Source organism: Erinaceus europaeus, chromosome 13 (genome assembly GCF_950295315.1).
Source record: "Erinaceus europaeus chromosome 13, mEriEur2.1, whole genome shotgun sequence".
NCBI classification, from domain to species: Eukaryota; Metazoa; Chordata; class Mammalia; order Eulipotyphla; family Erinaceidae; genus Erinaceus; species Erinaceus europaeus.
The window spans coordinates 96,146,251-96,166,244 of NC_080174.1; the positions used below are offsets into that span (position 1 = coordinate 96,146,251).

Genomic DNA, 19,994 nt, shown 5'->3' on the forward strand with positions numbered 1-19,994 from the left:
GTCTCTTCCCAATAAATTGGTGCTTATATCAGCTATTAAAGGCTTAAAGCATCCGGTAGTCCCTTCTGGATCTTCCCACAGAAGGGAATCTCGTGTGCGGAATGCCTGAGTCAATCCTCCAACACCATGTAAGCGTGGTCCTGGGAGGAGTTCCCAACTCTAGGGAACCTCTGCTTGTCTTAAGATTGTCTTATCTGCTCCCATGTCAATCAAACACTTAAAAGGAATATTACCAATCTTTACTGTCATAGTTGGGTGACCCCTTTCTAAAACAGGGGTGGTCCATAAAATCTCAGGCTCCGAATTCGAGCTGTTCTCTTGCTCCAGCCGGTTATTTCTATGCTGGAAGTTCCCACATACCGCGGGTTCCTCCTTCTGCTCACCCTGTTATTGTTACTTGGCGTGGTGGGTATAGCGACGGATTGGGTCCCAAGCTGGGCTTCTGTTTGTGGAAGAGCACAGCACAAGCGGGCGACCTGCTTCCTTCCCTCTTGGGGGCGGGGCTAAGGGAAGCCCCATACCTAGTTTAAATCCCTGTTTACATTTGGCAGAGGCATGCCATTCCTATGGAACCTTGACCAACAATCTCTCCTCCAGTGAAATCCTTTCTGGCATCTGGGACAAGGCATTCGTGGTCTCTGATTCCGTCTGGAGGCGGGGTTGCCCTGACTGGAGGTGGGGTCACCCTGACTGGAGGCGGGGTTGCGGTCTATTTTCTGGACATTGGTTACGCCAATGCCCTTGGCGACCGCACTGAAAGCAAGCCCCTTTTTGCTTATGTAAGGTAGCTGCATAGGCCTATAACATAGGTCCTTGAAAAGAGCTTGATCTGAGATCCTGTGTAGCTAGAATCCAAGTATCTGGGTGTTCGTTTTTAAGAGTGATACAGGCCTGTCAAAAATGTGGAAGCATTCCATCCCAGACTATGGATCGCAGGAGGAGAAAACGAGTGTCAGGATTATAAATCTTCCTTTCCAAACTCGACTGGACCCTGGCAATGAATTTAGCGAGGGATTCATCAGGTTCTTGTTGCAGGGAGAGAATGGGGGCTGAGGCTGCTCCCATGGGTGGTGTTAATCGCTCCCATGCTTTTAATGCACACAGGTGTACTTGGTCAAAATACCCCGGTGGAAACTTGGCTTCCGCCTGTTGAATCCCTGTTTCTAATTGGCCTGTTCCAAACAATGCATCAAAATTACCCTCTGGCTGATTTTGAATATTTTTCTGCGATTGTTGTAAACATTCGTTGCGAAAGAATGCCTCCCATTGCAGGAAGAGGGGGCCTGGGAGCGTAGCACGAGTCACATCTCTCCAATCTTGGGGGGTATTAAGGTTCTGAAGCAGGCCTTGTAAAATGGACCTGGTCCATGGGGCATGAACACCGTCATCTTTGATAGCCTGGCGTAGTTCCTTCAGGTCTGTGGCGGAATATGGATACCAGGCCTGAGGTTTTTGTCTATTGGGGGCAACATTGACCGGAAATGTGTGGACTTGCTCTGATAAGTGTATAGTGGTAGGAGGAGTCACCGAAGTGGAAGCTTCTGGACAAGTGGCCGAAGAAGTGGTTTTGGAGGCTACAGGAGAATTCGGACATGTGTCTATCAAAACAGGGGTGGGCGAAGAAGCAGCCGTGGAGGCAGCAGGAGGTTCCGGACACGTGTCTGCCAAAATGGGGGTGCCTGAAGAAGTGGCTGTGGAGTCCAAAGGAGAATTCGGACACGTGTCTGCCAAAATAGGGGCCTCAGGGCAAGATGCCAAAATAGGGGCCTCAGGGCAAGATGCAGAGGAATTAGGGTGGGTCAAGATCACGACAGGCCTTTGCTTCTTCTTGTTTTTAAGGTGCTGGTTAAGTTCTATGATTACTTCCTTTATCTCTTGGACCTCAGCCTCTAGGTCCTTAAGCCTTTTGAGAGGTTGCCCTATATATCCCTTAAAAGCTGCTATGATGATCAACAGGATATAAGGTGAAGCCCCGAGAAAAATGTCCCAGATATATAAAAATTGTATACTGGAAAAAGAATGCAGAATTTGGAAAAGATTTTCCATGGTGGAGAGATCTCAGGAAAACAATAAGAAAAAAAAAGAAAAAAATCACAGTGCCTTAACACAATATTGCAGATACCCAAAAGGTGTGTACTTATCTAAGATGTCTTCTTGTAAATCTGCTGCTTACGGGTCCCTGTTCCGGGCGCCAGATGCCGGGATAGCCTGAGGGTACTTCTTCCTGAGCTAGTGCTCTCTGGCTTGGAGAGAACTCAACTGGAGCCGATCTAGGCTGCTGCGTGGGAGAGGGATCAGGAACTCGTGCCGCACTAACTTCCACAGGAGATACACTCTGGAACTCTCAGAGCCGAAAAGCAATTTCCAGGTGTCTTTAATCAGAAGAGCAGCTGTTTTTATACTCTCCAAGTAGGGTGGAAACAGGATGTGATATAGAAAGGGTGGAGAGAAAAGTGACTGGTGAAAATCAGAGTGTGACAAGGAGGGGGCGGAACAGGCGAGAATCCTATCACTGAACCACCAATGCCCTGGAGTGCTTTATGTAAAAGTGATTTATGTAAATAGACCAAAGCTTTGGATCAGTAAATCCCTATATAGGCATATGGTTAAGCAGAAGCCAGGGGGAGGTGGCATACTACCCAACAGTGTTCAAAATAATCTCTTAGATAGTGATTATTTTTACCATCCACAAAAATCTTTTTCACAGTTCTGTGGGCACCAGGTCATTGAGAATCTTCTCTGGAGATGGCTATCTTTGGTTCCACAATTCTCCCATCTACCCTGTGTGTCCTCACATTCATGGCAGCACCCACCTCCTCCACGGTGGCATATGTGACAAAACTGAAACCCCTGGAGCACTTGGTGTTTGAGTCTCATAACCACACAGTCTGTGAGAGTTTCCCACTGCTCAGAATGGCTTCTCAGACTCTCATCTGTCCTTTAAAAGCTCAAGCCTCCGATGAAGAACTTCCGTAGCTGTTCTGGCTCCCTGGGAGACTCAGATTTCTACACGGTGGCAACAGACAGACAGAAGCTCAGGATGCTCACGGGTTGACATCTGCGGGCAGAAAGCAGTGATGTAGCCGACATCTATAGCTCAGTGTTTATAGGAGCACATACCTTTGGATGCCAGATTTCCTCTCTCCAGGAATGCAGACATCAGCAATCTCAGGATATCCAAATTTAGACAACCTCTTCCCTCCCCAAGCCCACGTTATTCTCAGAGGGCCCTGCTTACCTGGGGCTTCCAGTGCAGAGCAGCTGATAGGCTCTCTTCAAGCCTGTTAGAGATGGGAGTCCTGGAGAAGTGCTTCTGCTGATTCTGGGGACAGACCAGCGGCTCTCCACAGTGAGCAGCCATAGACACACCTCTAGATATGTGGGCCAGTGGACTCCACCCAGAAAGTGTGGAGCTGCCCCAGGGGTGGGTGGGCAGGGTCAGCATAGATGATTGGCATTAAGGCATTTCTCACACCAGGACCCGGGTTCAAGCCCCCAGTCCCCACCTGCATGGGTAAAACTTTCCAGTGGTGAAGCGGTGCTGCAGGTGTCTGTCTCTCTCCCTCTCTCTTCCCCTTTCCCTCTCTATTTCCGGCTGTCTCTAGCCAATAAGTAAAGCTAATAAGAATAACTAAAAAAGGGGGAAAAAAAACATTTCTGCTCCTCCACTGGTCCCTTCATGACACTTTAGTCTCTTTCTTTTTCTTCTTTTCATAGGAGCACTTATTGGCTTTCACTTCCAATGGTGCCAGTGATTGACCTTCAAACCGTGATGTCTCAGGCTTAAAGTTTTTTGTTTAACAAGTGTGTTGCTTCCATTCACCAGGCTCTGCATTTAACAAGATTGCCATTAGTGGGGGTGGGGGGGATAGATAGCAAAGAGATCTCATGCCTGAGGCTCCAAAATGCCAGGTTCAATCCTATGTACCACAAGAAGCCAAAGTTGAGCAGTGTTCTAGTAGAACAAAGAAATATATAAATAAATACAATGTGCAGGGAAGAGACTATGATTGTTATTTATGCAAAGAAACTCTAATGATGCCCCCACAACTATGGACATCTAATCTTTGACAAAGGGGCTCAGACTATTAAATGGGGAAAGCAGAGTCTCTTCAAATGGTGTTGGAAACAATGGGTTGAAACATGCACAAGAATGAAACTGAACCCCTGTATTTCACCAAATAAAAAAGTAAATTCCAAGTGGATCAAGGACTTGGATGTTAGACCACAAAATATCAGATATTTAGAAGAAAATATTGGCAGAACTCTTTTCTGCATACGTTTTAAATTCATCTTCAATGAAACGAATCCAATTACAAAGAAGACTAAGGCAACAATAAATTGGGGCTACAATAAATTAAAAAGCTTCTTCACAGCAAAAGAAACCATTACCCAAACCAATAGACCCCTCACAGAATGGCAGAAGATCTTTACATGCTATATATCAGACAAGAGTTTAATAACCAACATATATAAAGAGCTTGCCAGATTCAACAACAAGACAACAAATAACCCCATCCAAAAATGGGGGGAGGACTTGGACAGAATATTCACCACAGAAGAGATCCAAAAGGCTGAGAAACACATGAAAAAATGCTCCAAGTCTCTGATTGTCAGAGAAATGCAAATAAAGACAACAGTGAGATACCACTTCACTCCTGTGAGAATGTCATACATCAGAAAAGTTAACAGCAGCAAATGCTGGAAAGGGTATGGGGTCAAAGGAACCCTCCTACACTGCTGGTGGGAATGTCAAGTGGTCCAACCACTGTGGAGAATAGTCTGGAGAACTCTCAGAAGGCTAGAAATGGACCTACCCTATGACCCTGCAATTCCTCTCCTGAGGATATATCCTAAGGAACACAACACATCCATCCAAAAAGATCTGTGTACACATATGTTCTTGGCAGCACAATTTGTAATAGCCAAAACCTGGAAGCAACCCAGGCGTCCAACAACAGATGAGTGGCTGAGCAAGTTGTGGTATATATACACAATGGAATACCACTCAGCTGTAAAAAAAAAAAAAAAAAGTGACTTCACCGTTTTCAGCTGATCTTGGATGGACCTTGAAAAAATCATGTTGAGTGAAATAAGTCAGAAACAGAAGGATGAATATGGGATGATCTTACTCTCAGGATGAAGTTGAAAAACAAGATCAAAGAAGAAAACACAAGTAGAACCTGAAATGGAATTGGTGTATTGCACCAAAGTAAAAGACTCTGGGGTGGGTGGGTGGGGAGAATACAGGTCCAAGAAGGATTCAGAGCACCTCGTGGGGGTTGTATTGTTAAATGGGAAACTGGGGAATGTTATGCATGTACAAACCAATGTACTTACTATTGAATGTAAAACATTAATTCCCCAATAATAAAAAAATAAAAAAACTGAATAAAAAAAACTCTAGTGACTTAATCTCCAAGTCTCAGGTTTAATCCTTTGCACCAGCATCATTAGAGCTGAGCAGTGCTCGTTTTGTTTCTGACTGTGCCATTACAAAGTAAGACAAACTTAGGCAAACTAAGTCGAAACCACAAAAACTGACATGATGACAGTAAATAATTGAAGTATAAAGAATTTATTCTTAAGTTTGAAAGAGTGAAAATAAGGCCAGTCCACATACGTGCAGAGACGACACCAATGGACAGAAGACAAACACAAACCTCAGCTGAGTGAAGCCAGTCTGGTACCAAATCTGGTCCCATAGCTCTGAGACAACCAAGCTTGAAATTCATCCTCCTTTAAAGGGAAAAGTGAAGGGGGGGGGGTCTGCATGATTGAGGGGGTATGCATGTCCTTGTTAATTTATCTTTAAATTTTGTAAAAATTTCAAGGAGAACATTGCATTCTTATCTTCCAGGGAGGAAGCCAGCAGTGTTTGCAGAAGCCAAATGGACAAGTTAACATACAGCTGAGAGACCAGGGTCACAGAGTGTGCAGTTTCAAGGCAAATATTCGTATCCACCAGGTGCGGAGCTGAAGCAATTAGTGCATTAGTGTAACTTCATCTTACCTTGTTTCTAAGACATCTTCTCTATTTCAATGAACTAGTCCAAATTTGGGGAGTTCCATTTTCTCACACTCTGGTACGAGAAAAAAAAAAAAAAAAGCGTGTCTGGGTGGTGGTGCACCTAGGTGAGCACATTTCACAGCACAAGGACCCAGGTTCGAGCACCCAGGCCTCACCTGCAGGAAGAAAGCTTTGCAAGTGGAGAAGCAGGACTGCAGGTGTCTTTCTGCCTCTCTCCTTCCCTGTCTCCCCTTCCCCCTTGATTTCTGGCCGTCTCTATTCAATAAATAAATGAAGATAATTTAAGTTTCGTGTTGTAACTTGTGCGCTCAACCAGGTGCGCCGTCACCCAGCCCCCACTCTCAATTTCTCTTTCTCGACCCCAAATAAATACAAATCAAATCAAATCAATGAAAAAGCAAACAGCTTAGATTGTTCTCATTAAATCACCATGGGGCAGAGCAGCTCATTCATTAGGTAGAGCTTCCAGCTCCTTAAAAACCTCAAGAAGCCGCCGGGAACCACCAGGATAGAGAGGCAGCAAAGGGCTCCAGGGCAGAGACATCTCTGTTTCCGGGAGCCTCAGCTTAGGCCAGCCGCACGGGCTGCTGGGACTTGTAGTTCGCACGGCTCTTCTCCCGCTGCTGGCGGCGAGGAGGCGGACTACAACTCCCGTCAGGCCAAGCGGGGTCCTGCACACGCGCGGCTGGGCGTCGGACCTTGCAGAGTCGGTTGCGCGGAGGCATCAGCTCAGTAGTACCCTGTGAGTCTCGGGTGGCAGCGGGAGCCGAGCCAGTCCTCGGCGTGACCCGGCCCTGAAGACCTGGGGCTCTGCGTGTGTCGGGAAGGTGCGCCAGCCTCGCCTCTGGCCATTCTGCGCCGCCTCCCTGCTGGTCTGGGTCCTGCTTCCCCTCGCCCCGCTTTGGGGCCCGGGGAGGTGCGGGGCCCACGGGAGCGCGGCGTTAGCAACTGGGGCGGGCGCAGGGTGCCCCGGCCAGGCTCCGGCCGGGCTCTGGCGGACGACCGGGGGCGGGGACCCGCGGCGGCCTCTGGCCTTGGCCGCGTGCGGACCGGCGCGTTTGCGCAGGCGCGGGGCTGCGGTTCCCGAGTGTGCGCGGCGCCTGCGCGGTTGTGCGGCTGCAGGTGGCCGCCAGCTACGTGTCTGCGGCCGGGCGGGACTGGCCTGCTGGAGCTGGTCCCACCGCAGGATCCTGTGCAGCGACTCTGCGGCGGCCTCACGTGCTGCCATGCGCTGGTCTGGGCCAGGCCTCGGCGTCGGAGATGGTCGGTCGCTATTATGATTATTTTAATACTTATTTATTTCCCCCCCCCATTTTTTTTTTAAACTTAGCAGTGCTGTTTTATGGTGGTGCATGGGTTTAAACCTAGGACTGTGGAGCCTCAGGCATGGGAGTCTGTTTGCATAACCATTGTGTTATCTAACCCTGCCCTATTCATTCTGTTTTGCTGCCCTTGTTGTTGTAGTAGTTGTTGTTGTTATTGATGTTGTTGTTGTTGGATAGGACAGAGAAATTAGAGAAGAGGGTAAGACGGGAGAGAGACAGAAACCTGCAGACCTGCTTCACCACCTGTGAAGTGACTCCCAGCAGTTGGGGAGCCAACTGCTCAAACCAGGATTCTTTGCGTTTTGCACCACGTGTGCTTAACCCGCTGTGTTAACCGCCCAACTCCTGTTCTAGTAGATTTTTGTGAATGCTTTTGTTGAAGAAAAATTATAAGGTTAAAAGAGATGTCAGTAGAATTTGTGGGCTTTGTCATGATCCTAATAGGCACAATAACTCACTAAATATTTCCATAACCTCTTCTGTTTCCATTGCACAGCTAGGGTATTGTACCTTGTATTCACTACAGTATCTTCCATCTAGGGCCCATACTGTCCAGTGAAGAGGCTGTGCTGCTAGATTTAAACAGAGTCTCAAGCTATTGCTGTGATTGATCTTCCCTTTTCTGGCCTGAAAGATATTCAGGGAAGCAGAAGAGATGGCAGTTTCTTGGGTAAGTGACTTGCCCCACATCAGAGTCTGTTTCTTTTTCCTCTTGATTAATTTGTATTTTAAGTTATACATGTTTAATTTACTGTTTCTGTTTTGCCCATCATATTTCCTTCTGTATCTCTGTCTCTGTTTCTGCCAGGGCACTGCTCATCTCTGGCTTATTCCTGACGGGAATAGAACCTGGAACCTGAGAGATCAGGCAGAACATTTACATTACCTGCCCTACCCTTCTGTTCATTTTCACATTTTTTATTATGTAATTTTTACTTTTAAAATGATTATGGTGTGGTCCGGAAGGTGGCACAGTGGTTAAGGAACTAGACCCTCAAACATGGGTTCCTGAGTTCAGTGTCTGGCTCTTTCTCACTCTACTCCTATCTTTCTTATTAATAAAGTAAATAAAATCCTTAAAAAAAATGGAAATGCTGACCAGACCATAGGATAAGAGGGGTACATACAGTTCCCACCACCAAAATACCATATCCTATCCCCTCCCCTCATAAATTTCCTATTCTTTATCCCTCTGTTCGTATGGACCCAGGGTCATTATGGGGTCCAAAGGGTGGAAGGTCTGGCTTCTGTAATTGCTTCCCCACTGAACATGGGCATTAGCAGGTCAATTTATACTCCCAGCCTATTTGCTTCTTTTTGTAGTGGGGCAGAGCTCCGGGGAAGCAGGATTCTTATTTTAATTTTTTTTAAATTATTCTAATGAGAGAGACCAGTGTAGTGCTTAACTCTGGCTTATCTTGATTTTTGGGGTTGAAAGCCTCAAGGATGAAAGTATTTTGCATAAACACTATGCTATCTCCCCAGCCACTTACTCTTAAATCTCTAACTTTCCATTTAGTATTATCACTGGGGCTCAGTGTTACCATTCTTGAATGTCATGTTATATACAGATATAAATAGATATAAGAAATGGGCGGGGGAGTGAAGCATATATAATTGTAAGACTTCCCTCTTTGGAGATATGGGTCTTGAACCCATCTGGGATCTCTCAGGTGATCATTTGTGGTCTCTACTTGGTATGCCCCCAGAAAGACCCTGTGAAATAATTTTTGAATACCAAAACATAACTGGTGTTGTAAAGTGCAACTTTGCCATACCCAGATATTTAGTTTCAAGCCCTGACAACACAGATAGACATAAAAAGGGAACCTTCATGGGTGTTACTCTGGCGTCTTTCCTTTTTTTTGGTCTAATCTTCTATCTAGAGAAAATAAATAAAATTGTTCCACCAGGAATAGTGGAAACATGCACAAATAAGATTCAATAGAATACATACTTCCTGGGAGTCGGGCTATAGTGCAGCGGGTTAAGCGCAGGTGGCGCAAAGCACAAGGACCGGCATAAGGATCCCGGTTCGAACCCAGGCTCCCCACCTGCAGGGGAGTCGCTTCACAGGCGGTGAAGCAGGTCTGCAGGTGTCTATCTTTCTCTCCTTCTCTCTGTCTTCCCCTTCTCTCTCCATTTCTCTCTGTCCTACCCAACAACGACGACAACAACAATAATAACTACAACAATAAAACAAGGGCAACAAAAGGGAATAAATAAATAAAATAAATATTAAAAATAAAAAAATTAAAAAAAGAATACATACTTCCTAATGTTGAGTGTCTTCATTTTTCTCTCCTTTTTTAATTTAATTTTTTGTTTCATTTATAAAAAGGAAACACTGACAAAACCATAGGATAAAAGGGGTACAACTCCACACAATTCCCACGCAAGGTCATTATGAGAGGACAAGGTTGTCGGGCTGCGCCACGGAGAAGAGAGAGAGGAGATATAGAGCAAAAGGGTAACACAAATCTTTATTCGCATGGGCACCTCAGAGTTGGGTGAGAGCACAGTGTTTTGGGCCACGAGGAGCTAGCAAAAAATGGCCGCCTCCTAGACCACCCTCCCTTGCATCTAATCACCTAAGTGAAAGGCCAACAAGAGAGTAAGGGGTGGAAGGAGAAGGGCTTTATAGGGCAACAACCAGGGACAACCTGTCGGGACAGGATTGGTTGAAAAAGGCACTGCAAAAGTATCAGGGGAAGTGGCAAAGCCTGATGGGACAGCGTGGCAGATATGACTGCATCTGCATAATTCCCCAGCACAAGGTGGAAGGTCTGTCTTCTGGAATTGCTTCCCCATTGAACATGGGCATTGCATTTACAGGTTGATCCATACTCCCAGCCTGCCTCTCTCTTTCCCTAGTGGGTTGGGGTTCTGTGCAATCAGTGCTCCAGAACACATTGGTTATATTTCATAGAGTCTGTGGCTATACTAGTTGTTATTTGTTCCCCTGATCCTGAAATCTGATAATGCAGGTGGATCCAGGTTATCCCAGTTGGGGGAGATACCGTCATGGCTGGAAAAAAGGATCATAAAGCTGGATCAGGACAGAGAGTAGCTCCAATGTATGGAAAAGGTGTATAAGTATTGTTGATTGTAAACCTCATCGATTTGACGTGATCTGGGACCCGTATTCAGCTTAGGAGCCTATGTGACCTCTACATCCCTGTAGATCTGAGCTCATATTCTGTGGTCATGAGTAGGAAGGCTCCAAACTAGCCTAATATCAGGACCCATCTTCCTCAGGTATAGCATAGTGTATATTGTCCAGCCTCCTTTTGTAGGATGGAACATTCTCTACCATTGTTTATCCAAGTTGAGGGCAAGGTCCTATGGGGGCCCACAAAGGGTCTATTTTGTTGTTCCTGATACAGATGACTGGTATTAGAAGTTCTCACCATAGTAATCAGGCAAGAGAAAGGAATCAAAGGAATACAGATTGGAAGGGGAGAAGTCAAGCTCTCACTATTTGCAGTTGATAGGATAGTATACATAGAAAAACATTAAAAGGAGCCTGGTGATGGTGCACCTGGTTGAGTTTACATGTTACAGTGTGCAAGGATCCAGGTTCAAGCCCCTGCTCCCCATCTGTAAGGGGAGAGCTTCACAAGCAGCGAAGCAGAGCTGCAGGTGTCTATCTCTCTCCCTCTCTATCAACCCCTTCCCTCTCAATTTCTGGCTGTCTCTATCCAATAAACAAAGATAATTAAAAAAATTTAAAAGTGGTCTGGGACGTGACAGTGGCTAAGGCACTAGACTCTCAAGCATGAGATCCTTAGTTCGAACCCCAGCAGCACATGTACCAGAGTGATGGCTGGTTCTTTCTCTACTCCTATCTTTCTCATGAATAAATAAATTCTTTAAAAAAAAAAAAAAGGAAAGTCTAAAGATTCCAGTAGAAAGTTATTGGAAGTTATTAGGCAATATAGCAAGGTGTCAGGCTACGAAGTCATTGTATAAAAATCAGTGACATTTCTTTATGCAAACACTAAATCCAAAGAAGTGGATATTCAGAATTCACTCCCATTCACTGTTGCAGCAATATCAGTAAAATACCTAGGAATAAACCTGATCAAAGACATGAAAGACCTGTACACTGAACTGAATCGTTATTCAAAGAAATAGAAAGTGATAGGGACTGGGTGGTGTCACACCTAGTTGAGCGCATGTTACAGTGTGAAAGGACCCAGGTTTGAGTCCCTGCTTCTCACCTGCAGGGGGAAAGCTTCATAAGTGGCGATGCAGAGCTGCAGGTGCCTTTCTGTCTCTCTTCCTCTCTACCCCCCCCTCTCAATTTTTGACTGTTCCTAGACAATAAATAAATATATATATATATATATATATATATATATATATATATATATATATTTAAAAGTAATAGAAAATGATAATAGATCAGTGGGATTACATCAAATTGAAAAGCTGCACAGCCAAAGATCTTCACATGCCATACATCAGACAAGAGACTAATAACCAAAATATACAAAGAGTTTACCAAACTTAGCAACAAAAAAGCAAATGTCACCAACCAAAAATGGGCAGAGGACAGGAACACAATATTCACAATAGAAGAAATCCCAAAGGCTAACAAGCACATGAAAAATTGCTCCTGGTCACTGATTGTCATAGAAATGCAAATAAAGACAACTTTGAGATAGTACCTCACCCCTGTGAGAATGGCAAACATCAAAAAGGACAGCAGCAACTAATGCTGGAGAGGCTGTGGGGACAAAGGAACTCTTGCACTGCTGGTGGGAATGTAAATTGGTACAATCTCTGTGAAGATCTGTCTGGAGAACTCTCAGAACACTATACATGGACCTTCCATATGACCCAGTAAATCCTCTCCTAGGGATATACCCCAAGGACACCAAAACACCCTCTCAAAAAGATATGTGTACATCTATGTTCATAGCAGCATAATTTGTATTAGCTAAAAACTAGAAGCAATCCAGGTGCCCAACAGATGAATGGCTGAGAAAGCTGTGGTCTATATGCACAATGGAGTACTACGCAGCTATTAAGAACAGTGAACCCACCTTCTCTGACTCATCTTGGATGGAGCTAGAAGAAATTTTCTCGTTTTTAAAGTAGATTTTCAAAATGTTTATTTAATAAAGTATAAAGAAAATAAATACTTAAAATTTTGCTCCAGAGTGATGTGATTTGATAGGCTAAAAATAATCAAATATTTAGATAAAAACATAGGCAGAACTTTCCTTCATATAAGTTTGTCAACATGTTCATCCCTACAAACTTAATTGTACGGAAACCAAAAGCAAAAATAAATCAATACAGTTACATCAAATTGAAAAGGTTATAAAGCAAAGGATGTCTACCATACAGATACTTCCCACAGACTCTGAGAAAAGTTTTGTCCTACATCAGAGAGTATTGATAAGAAAAATACATAAAGAATTCCATCAATTAAAAAATTAAGCAGCGCAAGGACTGGAGTAAGGATCCCGGTTCGAGCCTCCAGCTCCCCACCTGCAGGGGAGTCACTTCACAGGTAGTCAAGCAGATTTGCAGGTATCTGTCTTTCTCTCTCTGTTTTCCCTCCTCTCTCAATTTCTGTGTCCTATCCAACAATGACAACATCAGTAACAATAACAATAATAAGTATAACAATAATAAGACAACAAGGGCAACACAAGGGAAAATAAATTTAAAAAAATTAACCCATTGGACAAGGGTAGATAGCACAATGGTTATGCAAAGAGACTGTCATAGTTTGTACATGCATAAGATTTCCCAGTTTTCCATATAACAATATAAACCCCACTCAGATTGTGAGCTATTTTAATTGTCCTGTGACTAAACATCTTGGTGAAAGAGATTATAAAAGTCTTCCTGTACTGTACATTTGCTGTGGTTTATGTTACCCTACTGAGTTGTGTGAGTACATATATTGCTGATTAGCACTTTGATGTATAGCATGTAAATATGTTTTCTTATTTTTTTACTGTATCTCTTTGTCTTGGTGTAGTTTTTTTCATACCAAATATTTTCAGTTTGATGTAGTCTCAGTGATTTGTTTTTCCATTAATTTTTTTTTTTTTTCCCTCCTCCAGGGTTATTGCTGGGCTCGGTTCCTGCACCATGCATGAATCCACCGCTCCTGGAGGCCATTTTTTTTTCCCCCTTTTGTTGCCCTTGTTGTAGCTTCGTTGTGGTTATTATTATTGCCCTTGTTGACGCAATTCGTTGTTGGATAGGACAGAGAGAAATGAAGAGAGGAGGGGAAGACCGAGAAGGGGAGAGAAAGATAGACACCTGCAGACCTGCTTCACCGCCTGTGAAGCGACTCCCCTGCAGGTGGGGAGCCGGGGTCTCGAACCGGGATCCTTATGCCGGTTCCTGCGCTTTGCACCTCATGCGCTTATCCCACTGCGCCACCGCCCGACCCCCTCCATTAACTTTTTTATCATTGATATTGAGCTCAGGTCTCTGAAGACATTTCCAAATCAGATATGTACTGTACTGAGGATGACTTCTATAGGTTTTTTGGTTACTGTTGTAACATCCAAGTGCATCTTAAGGAACATAGACCCTTTCACTGATAAAAACTTTACTCAACAGCTCCCTCCTCCCCATAGCATCTTTTTGTATTTATAAATTATATTTTACTTCCTATGATAGAGAGAAATTAAGGAGGATGTAGATTACTGGATAACTGTTCTTATCTTGGCCTCCATGTTTTTTCTGTTACCAGGTTTATTTCTTTTTTTTTCCCCATTTTGTTTCCCTTGTTGTTGAATCCTTGTGGCTATAATTGTTAATGTTTGCTCCTTGTTGGGTAGGACAGAGAAATGGGGAGAGGAGGGGAAGACAGAGGGGAGAGAAAGACAGACACCTGCAGACCTGCTCCACCGAGTGTAAAGTGACTCCCCAGCAGCTGAGGAGCTGGGGGCTCGATCAGGGATCCTTGTGCTTGGCGCCATGTGCTCTTAACTGTGCTACCGCCTAACTCCCTATTTAATTATTATTTATATAATGGAAACAAAAAACCATAGGATAAGAGGGGGTACAACTCCACACACTTCCCACTGCCAGAACTCCATATTCCATCCCCTACCCTGATAGCTCTCATATTCTTTATCCTTCTGGGACTATCAACCCAGTGTCATTTATGGGGTCCAGAAAGTGATTTTTTAATTTATTTCACTGTAGTTATTTATTTAGCTAGAGACAGCTGGAAATTGAGAGGGAAGGGTGGGATAGAGAGAGAGACAAACAGATATCTGTAGCACAACTTCACCACTCATGAAGCTTTCCCCCTGCAGATGGGGACTGGGGACTCAAACCTGGGTCCTTGATTTAATGAAGGAGAGAGAGGAAGAGAGACTGACCAAAGTACTGCTCAACTCTGGCTTATAGTGATGCTGGGGAATGAAAGCTTCAAGAATGGAAGGATTGTGCATGGTCACTATGCAATCTGCCCAGCCACTTTTAAAACTCTTTCCAATTAGTATTGTCACTGGGACTCTGTGTCAACATTCTTGAATGTCATGTTAGATAAAGATATAAATAGATACAAGAAATGAGGATGGGGGTGAAGCCCATACAATTGTGAGAATTCCCTCTACAGCTGTTGGAGAGATGGGTCTTGAACCCATCTGGGATCTCTCAGGTGATCATTTGTGGTCTCTACTTGGTATGCCCCCAGAAAGACCCTGTGAAATGATTTTTTTTTTTTTTTATCTTTGGGAGTAGATATCTTTTAATAAATTGAGAAAATGGTCCTGGACAGTAAACATAAGCCTTTATACCTTCTTTTTTTAAAATTTTCATTTATAAAATAGAAATACTGACAAGACTATAGGATAAGAGGGGTACATTTCCACACAATGCCCACCCCAGAATTCAGTATCCAGTCTCCTCCCTTGATGGCTTTCCTGTTCTTTATCCGAAGTATCTTAGAGAAGATACTTCAGGCCTACCACTCTTCTCTGCTCTGAACTGGTAACGAGAAGGGCAGTTATATGGACAGTGGAGCATGATGTCTCCTGTACAAATCACTGCATGTGTTCATTGTTTTCTACATTGGAGGCAGGCCAAAAACTGATATTACAATATGTTACAATATGTTGTGTCTATATATTCCTTATTTTCTAAAACACATCAAGTTACATTGTTGTTACTTTACTAACTTGTAAATGTCCTAAGGGCAGAAACCAGAGTTGACTTAACTCTTCCTATATAGTCTGAATACTACACTTCATGACCTATCTTTTAAATTCATTTTTGTTTTAAATACTTAGACCTTTTTTTAAAGTTGTGGTTAAAATTGGTTTATAACAGTGTATAAGGTCAAGTGTATAGCTTCCTTTCTTGACGTCAGTACCACACCAAAACCACCACAAGTGGTCCACATACCAGGTGTTTACTACAATCCAGTGAATCCTTTCTACCTTTTCTTTTTTAAAAAACATTTTATTAAAACATTAATTCGGGAGTCGGGCGTAGTTCAGCGGGTTAAGCACAGGTGGCACAAAGCAGAAGGACCGGCATAAGGATCCTGGTTCGAACCCTGGCTCCCCACCTGCAGGGGACTCGCTTCACAGGCGGTGAAGCAGGTCCGCAGGTATCTATCTTTCTCTCCCCCTCTCTGTCTTCCCCTCCTCTCTCCATTTCTCTCTGTCCTATCCAACAACGATGACAGCAATAACAACGATAATAAGGGCAACAAAAGGGAAAGTAAATAAATAAATGTAAAAAAATTTTTTTAATTAATTCCCCAATAAATTAATTAAAAACTTATTTTATTAGTGATTTCATAATAATTGACAACATTGTGGGATAAGAGGGGCACAGTTTCATACAATTCCCACCATCAAAGTTCGGTATCCCATAGCTTCCAATGGAAGCTTCCCTAGTTTTATTTATTTTTTTAAAATTGTTTATAGGGGAATTAATTAATGTTTTACATTCAACAGTAAGTACAATAATAGTTTGTACATGCTTAACATTCCCCAGTTTCCCATTTAACAATACAACCCCCACTAAATCCTCTAAATCCTTCTTGGACCTGTATTCTCCCACCCACCCCAGAGTCTTTTACTTTGGTGTGGTACGCCAATTCCATTTCAGGTTCTACTTGTTTTCTTTTCTGATCTTGTTTTTCAACTTCATCCTGAGAGTGATATCATCCCATATTCAGCCTTCTGTTTCTGACTTATCTCACTCAACAGAATTTTTTCAAGGTCCATCCAAGATCGGCTGAAAACGGTGAAGTCACCATTTTTTACAGCTGAGTGGTATTCCATTGTGTATATATACCTCAACTTGCTCAGCCACTCATCTGTTGTTGGACACCTGGGTTGTTTCCAGGTTTTGGCTATTACAAATTGTGCTGCCAAGAACATGTGTGTACACAGATCTTTTTGGATGGATATGTTGTGTTCCTTATGATATTTCCCAGGAGAGGAATTGCAGGATCATAGGGTAGGTCCATTTCTAGCCTTCTGAGAGTTCTCCAGACTGTTCTCCACAGAGGTTGGACCCATTGACATTCCCACCAGCAGTGTAGGAGGGTTCCTTTGACCCCACACCCTCTTCAACATTTGTTACTGCTACCTTTTCTGATGTATGACATTCTCACAGGAGTGAAATGGTATCTCGTTGTTGTCTTTATTTGCATCTCTCTGACAATCAGAGACTTGGAGCATTTTTTCATGTGTTTCTCAGACTTTTGGATCTCTTCTGTGGTGAATATTCTGTCCAAGTCCTCCCCACAGTTTTGGTTGGGGTTATTTGTTGTCTAGTTCTTGAGTTTGGCAAGCTCTTTATATATGTTGGTTATTAAACTCTTGTCTGATGTACGGCATGTAAAGATCTTCTGCCATTCTGTGAGGGGTCTCTTGGTTTGGGTAGTGGTTTCTTTTGCTGTGAAGAAGCTTTTTAATTTGATGTAGCCCCATAGGCTTATACTTGCCTTAGTCTTCTTTGTAATTGGACTCATTTCAATGAAGATGTCTTTAAAATTTATGCGGAAAAGAGTTCTAATATTTTCTTCAAGTATCTGATATTTTGTGGTCTAACATCCAAGTCCTTGATCCACTTGGAATTTACTTTTTTATATGGTGAAATACAGTGGTTCAGTTTCATTCTTGTGTATGTTTCAACCCATTGTTTCCAACACCATTTGTTGAAGAGACTCTGCTTTCCCCATTTAATAGTCTGAGCCCCTTTGTCAAAGACTAGATGTCCATAGGTGTGGGGCCTCAATTTGGGCTCTCAGTTCTATTCCACTGGTCAGTCAGTGTGTCTATTCATGTTCCAGTACCAAGCAGTTTTGATGACAATGGCCCTATAATACAGTTTGAGATCTGGGAGTGTGATGCCTCCGGCTCTGTTCTTTTTTTTCAAGATTATTTAGGCAATTCTAGGTCTTTTCTGGTTCCAGATAAACATTTGTTGCATTTGTTCTATTCTCCTAAAAAATGTGGCTGGGATCTTGATGGGGATAGAATTAAATTTGTAAATGGCTCTGGGTAGTATATTCATTTTGATGATGTTAATTCTACCAACCCATGAATATCTTTCCACTTATTTGTGTCTCTTTCAATTTCTTTGAGTAGTGACTCATAATATTCAGTATACAAGTCTTTCACTTCTTTGCCTAGGTTTACTCCTAGATATTTTATTGTTTTTGTTGCTGTAAAGGAATTGATTTCTGGATTCCAATTACTTCTAGCTTAATGTTTGCATAGAGAAATGCCACTGACTTTTGAATGTTAATTTTGTAGCCTGAACCTTAGTGTATTGCCTGATGATTTCCAAAAGCTTCTTGCTGGATTCCTAAGGTTTCTCTGTGTATACTATCATGTCATCTGCAAATAGGGAGAACTTGACTTCTTCTCTTCCAATTTGTATCCCTTTAATTTCTTGCTCCTGCCTGATTGCTCTGGTAAGAACTTCCAACAGTATGTGGAATAATAATGGTGAAAGTGTTCAGCCCTGTCTAGTACCTGATCTGAGTGGAAATGCTTCCAGTTTTTCACCATTGAATATGATGTTGCTTGTAGGTGTGCTATATATAAACTCCACTATGTTCAGGAATTTTCCATCTATTCCCATTTTTGTAGTGTTTTGATCATAAAGGGATGTTGTATTTTGTCAAAGGTTTTCTCTGCATCTGTTGATATCACCATGTGGTTTTTGGTCTTGCTTATTTTGATGTGGATCACATTGATTGATTTACATATATTAAACCAACCTTACATGCCTGGGATAAACCCCACTTGGTCATGATGAACAATCTTTTTGATATCCTGCTGTCTCTGGTTGGCTAGAATTTTGTTAAGTATTTTCGCATCTATGTTCATCAGAGATATTGGTCTATAGTTTTCTTTTTTGGTGGTGTCACTGTCTGCTTTTGGTATCAGGGTGATGTTGGCTTCATAGAAGGTGGCAGGGAGTATTCCAGTGTCTTCAATCTTCTGGAAGACTTTTAAAAGTAGAGGTATTAGTTCTTTGAAGGTTTTGTAGACTTCATTTGTAAAACCATCTGGTCCAGGACTTTTATTTTTGCGAAGATTTTTGATAACTGTTTCAGTTTCATTAGCTGTGATGGGCCTGTTCATGTTATCCACTTCCTCTTTACTTAGTTTTGGAAGTTGGTAGGTATCTAGGAAATCATTCATTTCTTCCAGGTTCTCTAGTTTGGTGGCATATAGTTGTTCATAGAACCCTCGCATGATATGTTGAATTTCTGCAGTGTCTGTTGTGATATCTCCTCTTTCATTGACTATCCAATTTATTTGGGTCTTTCCCTTTTTTGTTTTGTGAGTCTGGCTAAAGGTTTGTCGATTTTGTTCACTCTTTCGAAGAACCAACATTTACTTTCGTTGATCTTTTGTATGGTTTTCCTATTCTCAATGTTATTTATTTCAGCCCTAACTTTAGTGATTTCTGACCTTTTCGTTGCTTTAAGGTTCCTTTGTTGTTCTTCTTGTAGGTCTTTAAGATGTGCAATCAGGCTGTTTATTTGTGCTTTTTCTTGTTTCCTAATGTGTGCTTGTATAGCTATGAACTTCCCTCTCAGTACTGCCTTAGCTGTGTCCCAAATATTTTGATAGCTTCTGTCTTCATTTTCATTGAAGTCTTGAAACATTTTGATTTCTTCCTTGATTTCCTCTTTGACCCAGAAGTTGTTAAGAAGTGTACTGTTGAGCACCACATTTTGGGACTGTTACTAATCTTTTGTTGATTGTTAAGTGTTAGTTTAATTCCACTGTGGTCTGAAAAGATGCTTGGGATGATTTCAATGCTCTTGAATTGGCTGATGCTGTCTTTGTGGCTTAACATATAGTCTATCCCTGAGAATGACCCATGTGGTTTTGAGTAGAGTGTGTATTCCAGTTTCTTGGGATAAATGAATCTGAAAATGTCCAGTAGTTCTAGTTTATCTATCTCTTCATTTATCTCCCTTGTGTCTTTATTGATTTTCTGCCTGGATGATCTGTCAAGTTGAGAGAGTGGGGTGTTGAAGTCCCTTACTATGACTGTGTTGCTGTTAATATATTGCTTTAGCTCTTTCCCTAGATGTTTGATGTATTAAGATGGCTTCTCATTGGGTGCATAAATGTTAATAATTGTTAAGTCCTCTTGATTGACTGATA

The 19,994-nt window shown here is 42.6% G+C and overlaps 1 protein-coding gene and 1 pseudogene across 3 annotated transcripts in view; one reads left to right on the plus strand and one right to left on the minus strand.

Moving 5' to 3' along the window:
• Positions 1 to 2,873, minus strand: part of LOC132542401 (heterogeneous nuclear ribonucleoprotein A1-like) — an 88,121-nt pseudogene extending 85,248 nt beyond the window's left edge.
• A 3,851-nt stretch (positions 2,874 to 6,724) lies between these two features.
• Positions 6,725 to 19,994, plus strand: part of LOC132542424 (zinc finger protein 709-like) — a 30,610-nt gene continuing 17,340 nt past the window's right edge. Inside the window, exons 1-2 of one of the 3 annotated variants that reach the window (XM_060205031.1) lie at positions 6,725 to 6,773; positions 7,897 to 8,026. In XM_060205031.1, the coding sequence (XP_060061014.1) occupies positions 8,012 to 8,026 (15 nt within the window). In that variant the 5' untranslated portion in view covers positions 6,725 to 6,773; positions 7,897 to 8,011. Of the gene's footprint in view, positions 6,774 to 7,305; positions 8,027 to 19,994 lie in introns of those variants that run through there. The other 2 variants (XM_060205033.1, XM_060205030.1) reach the window with 2 other exon arrangements.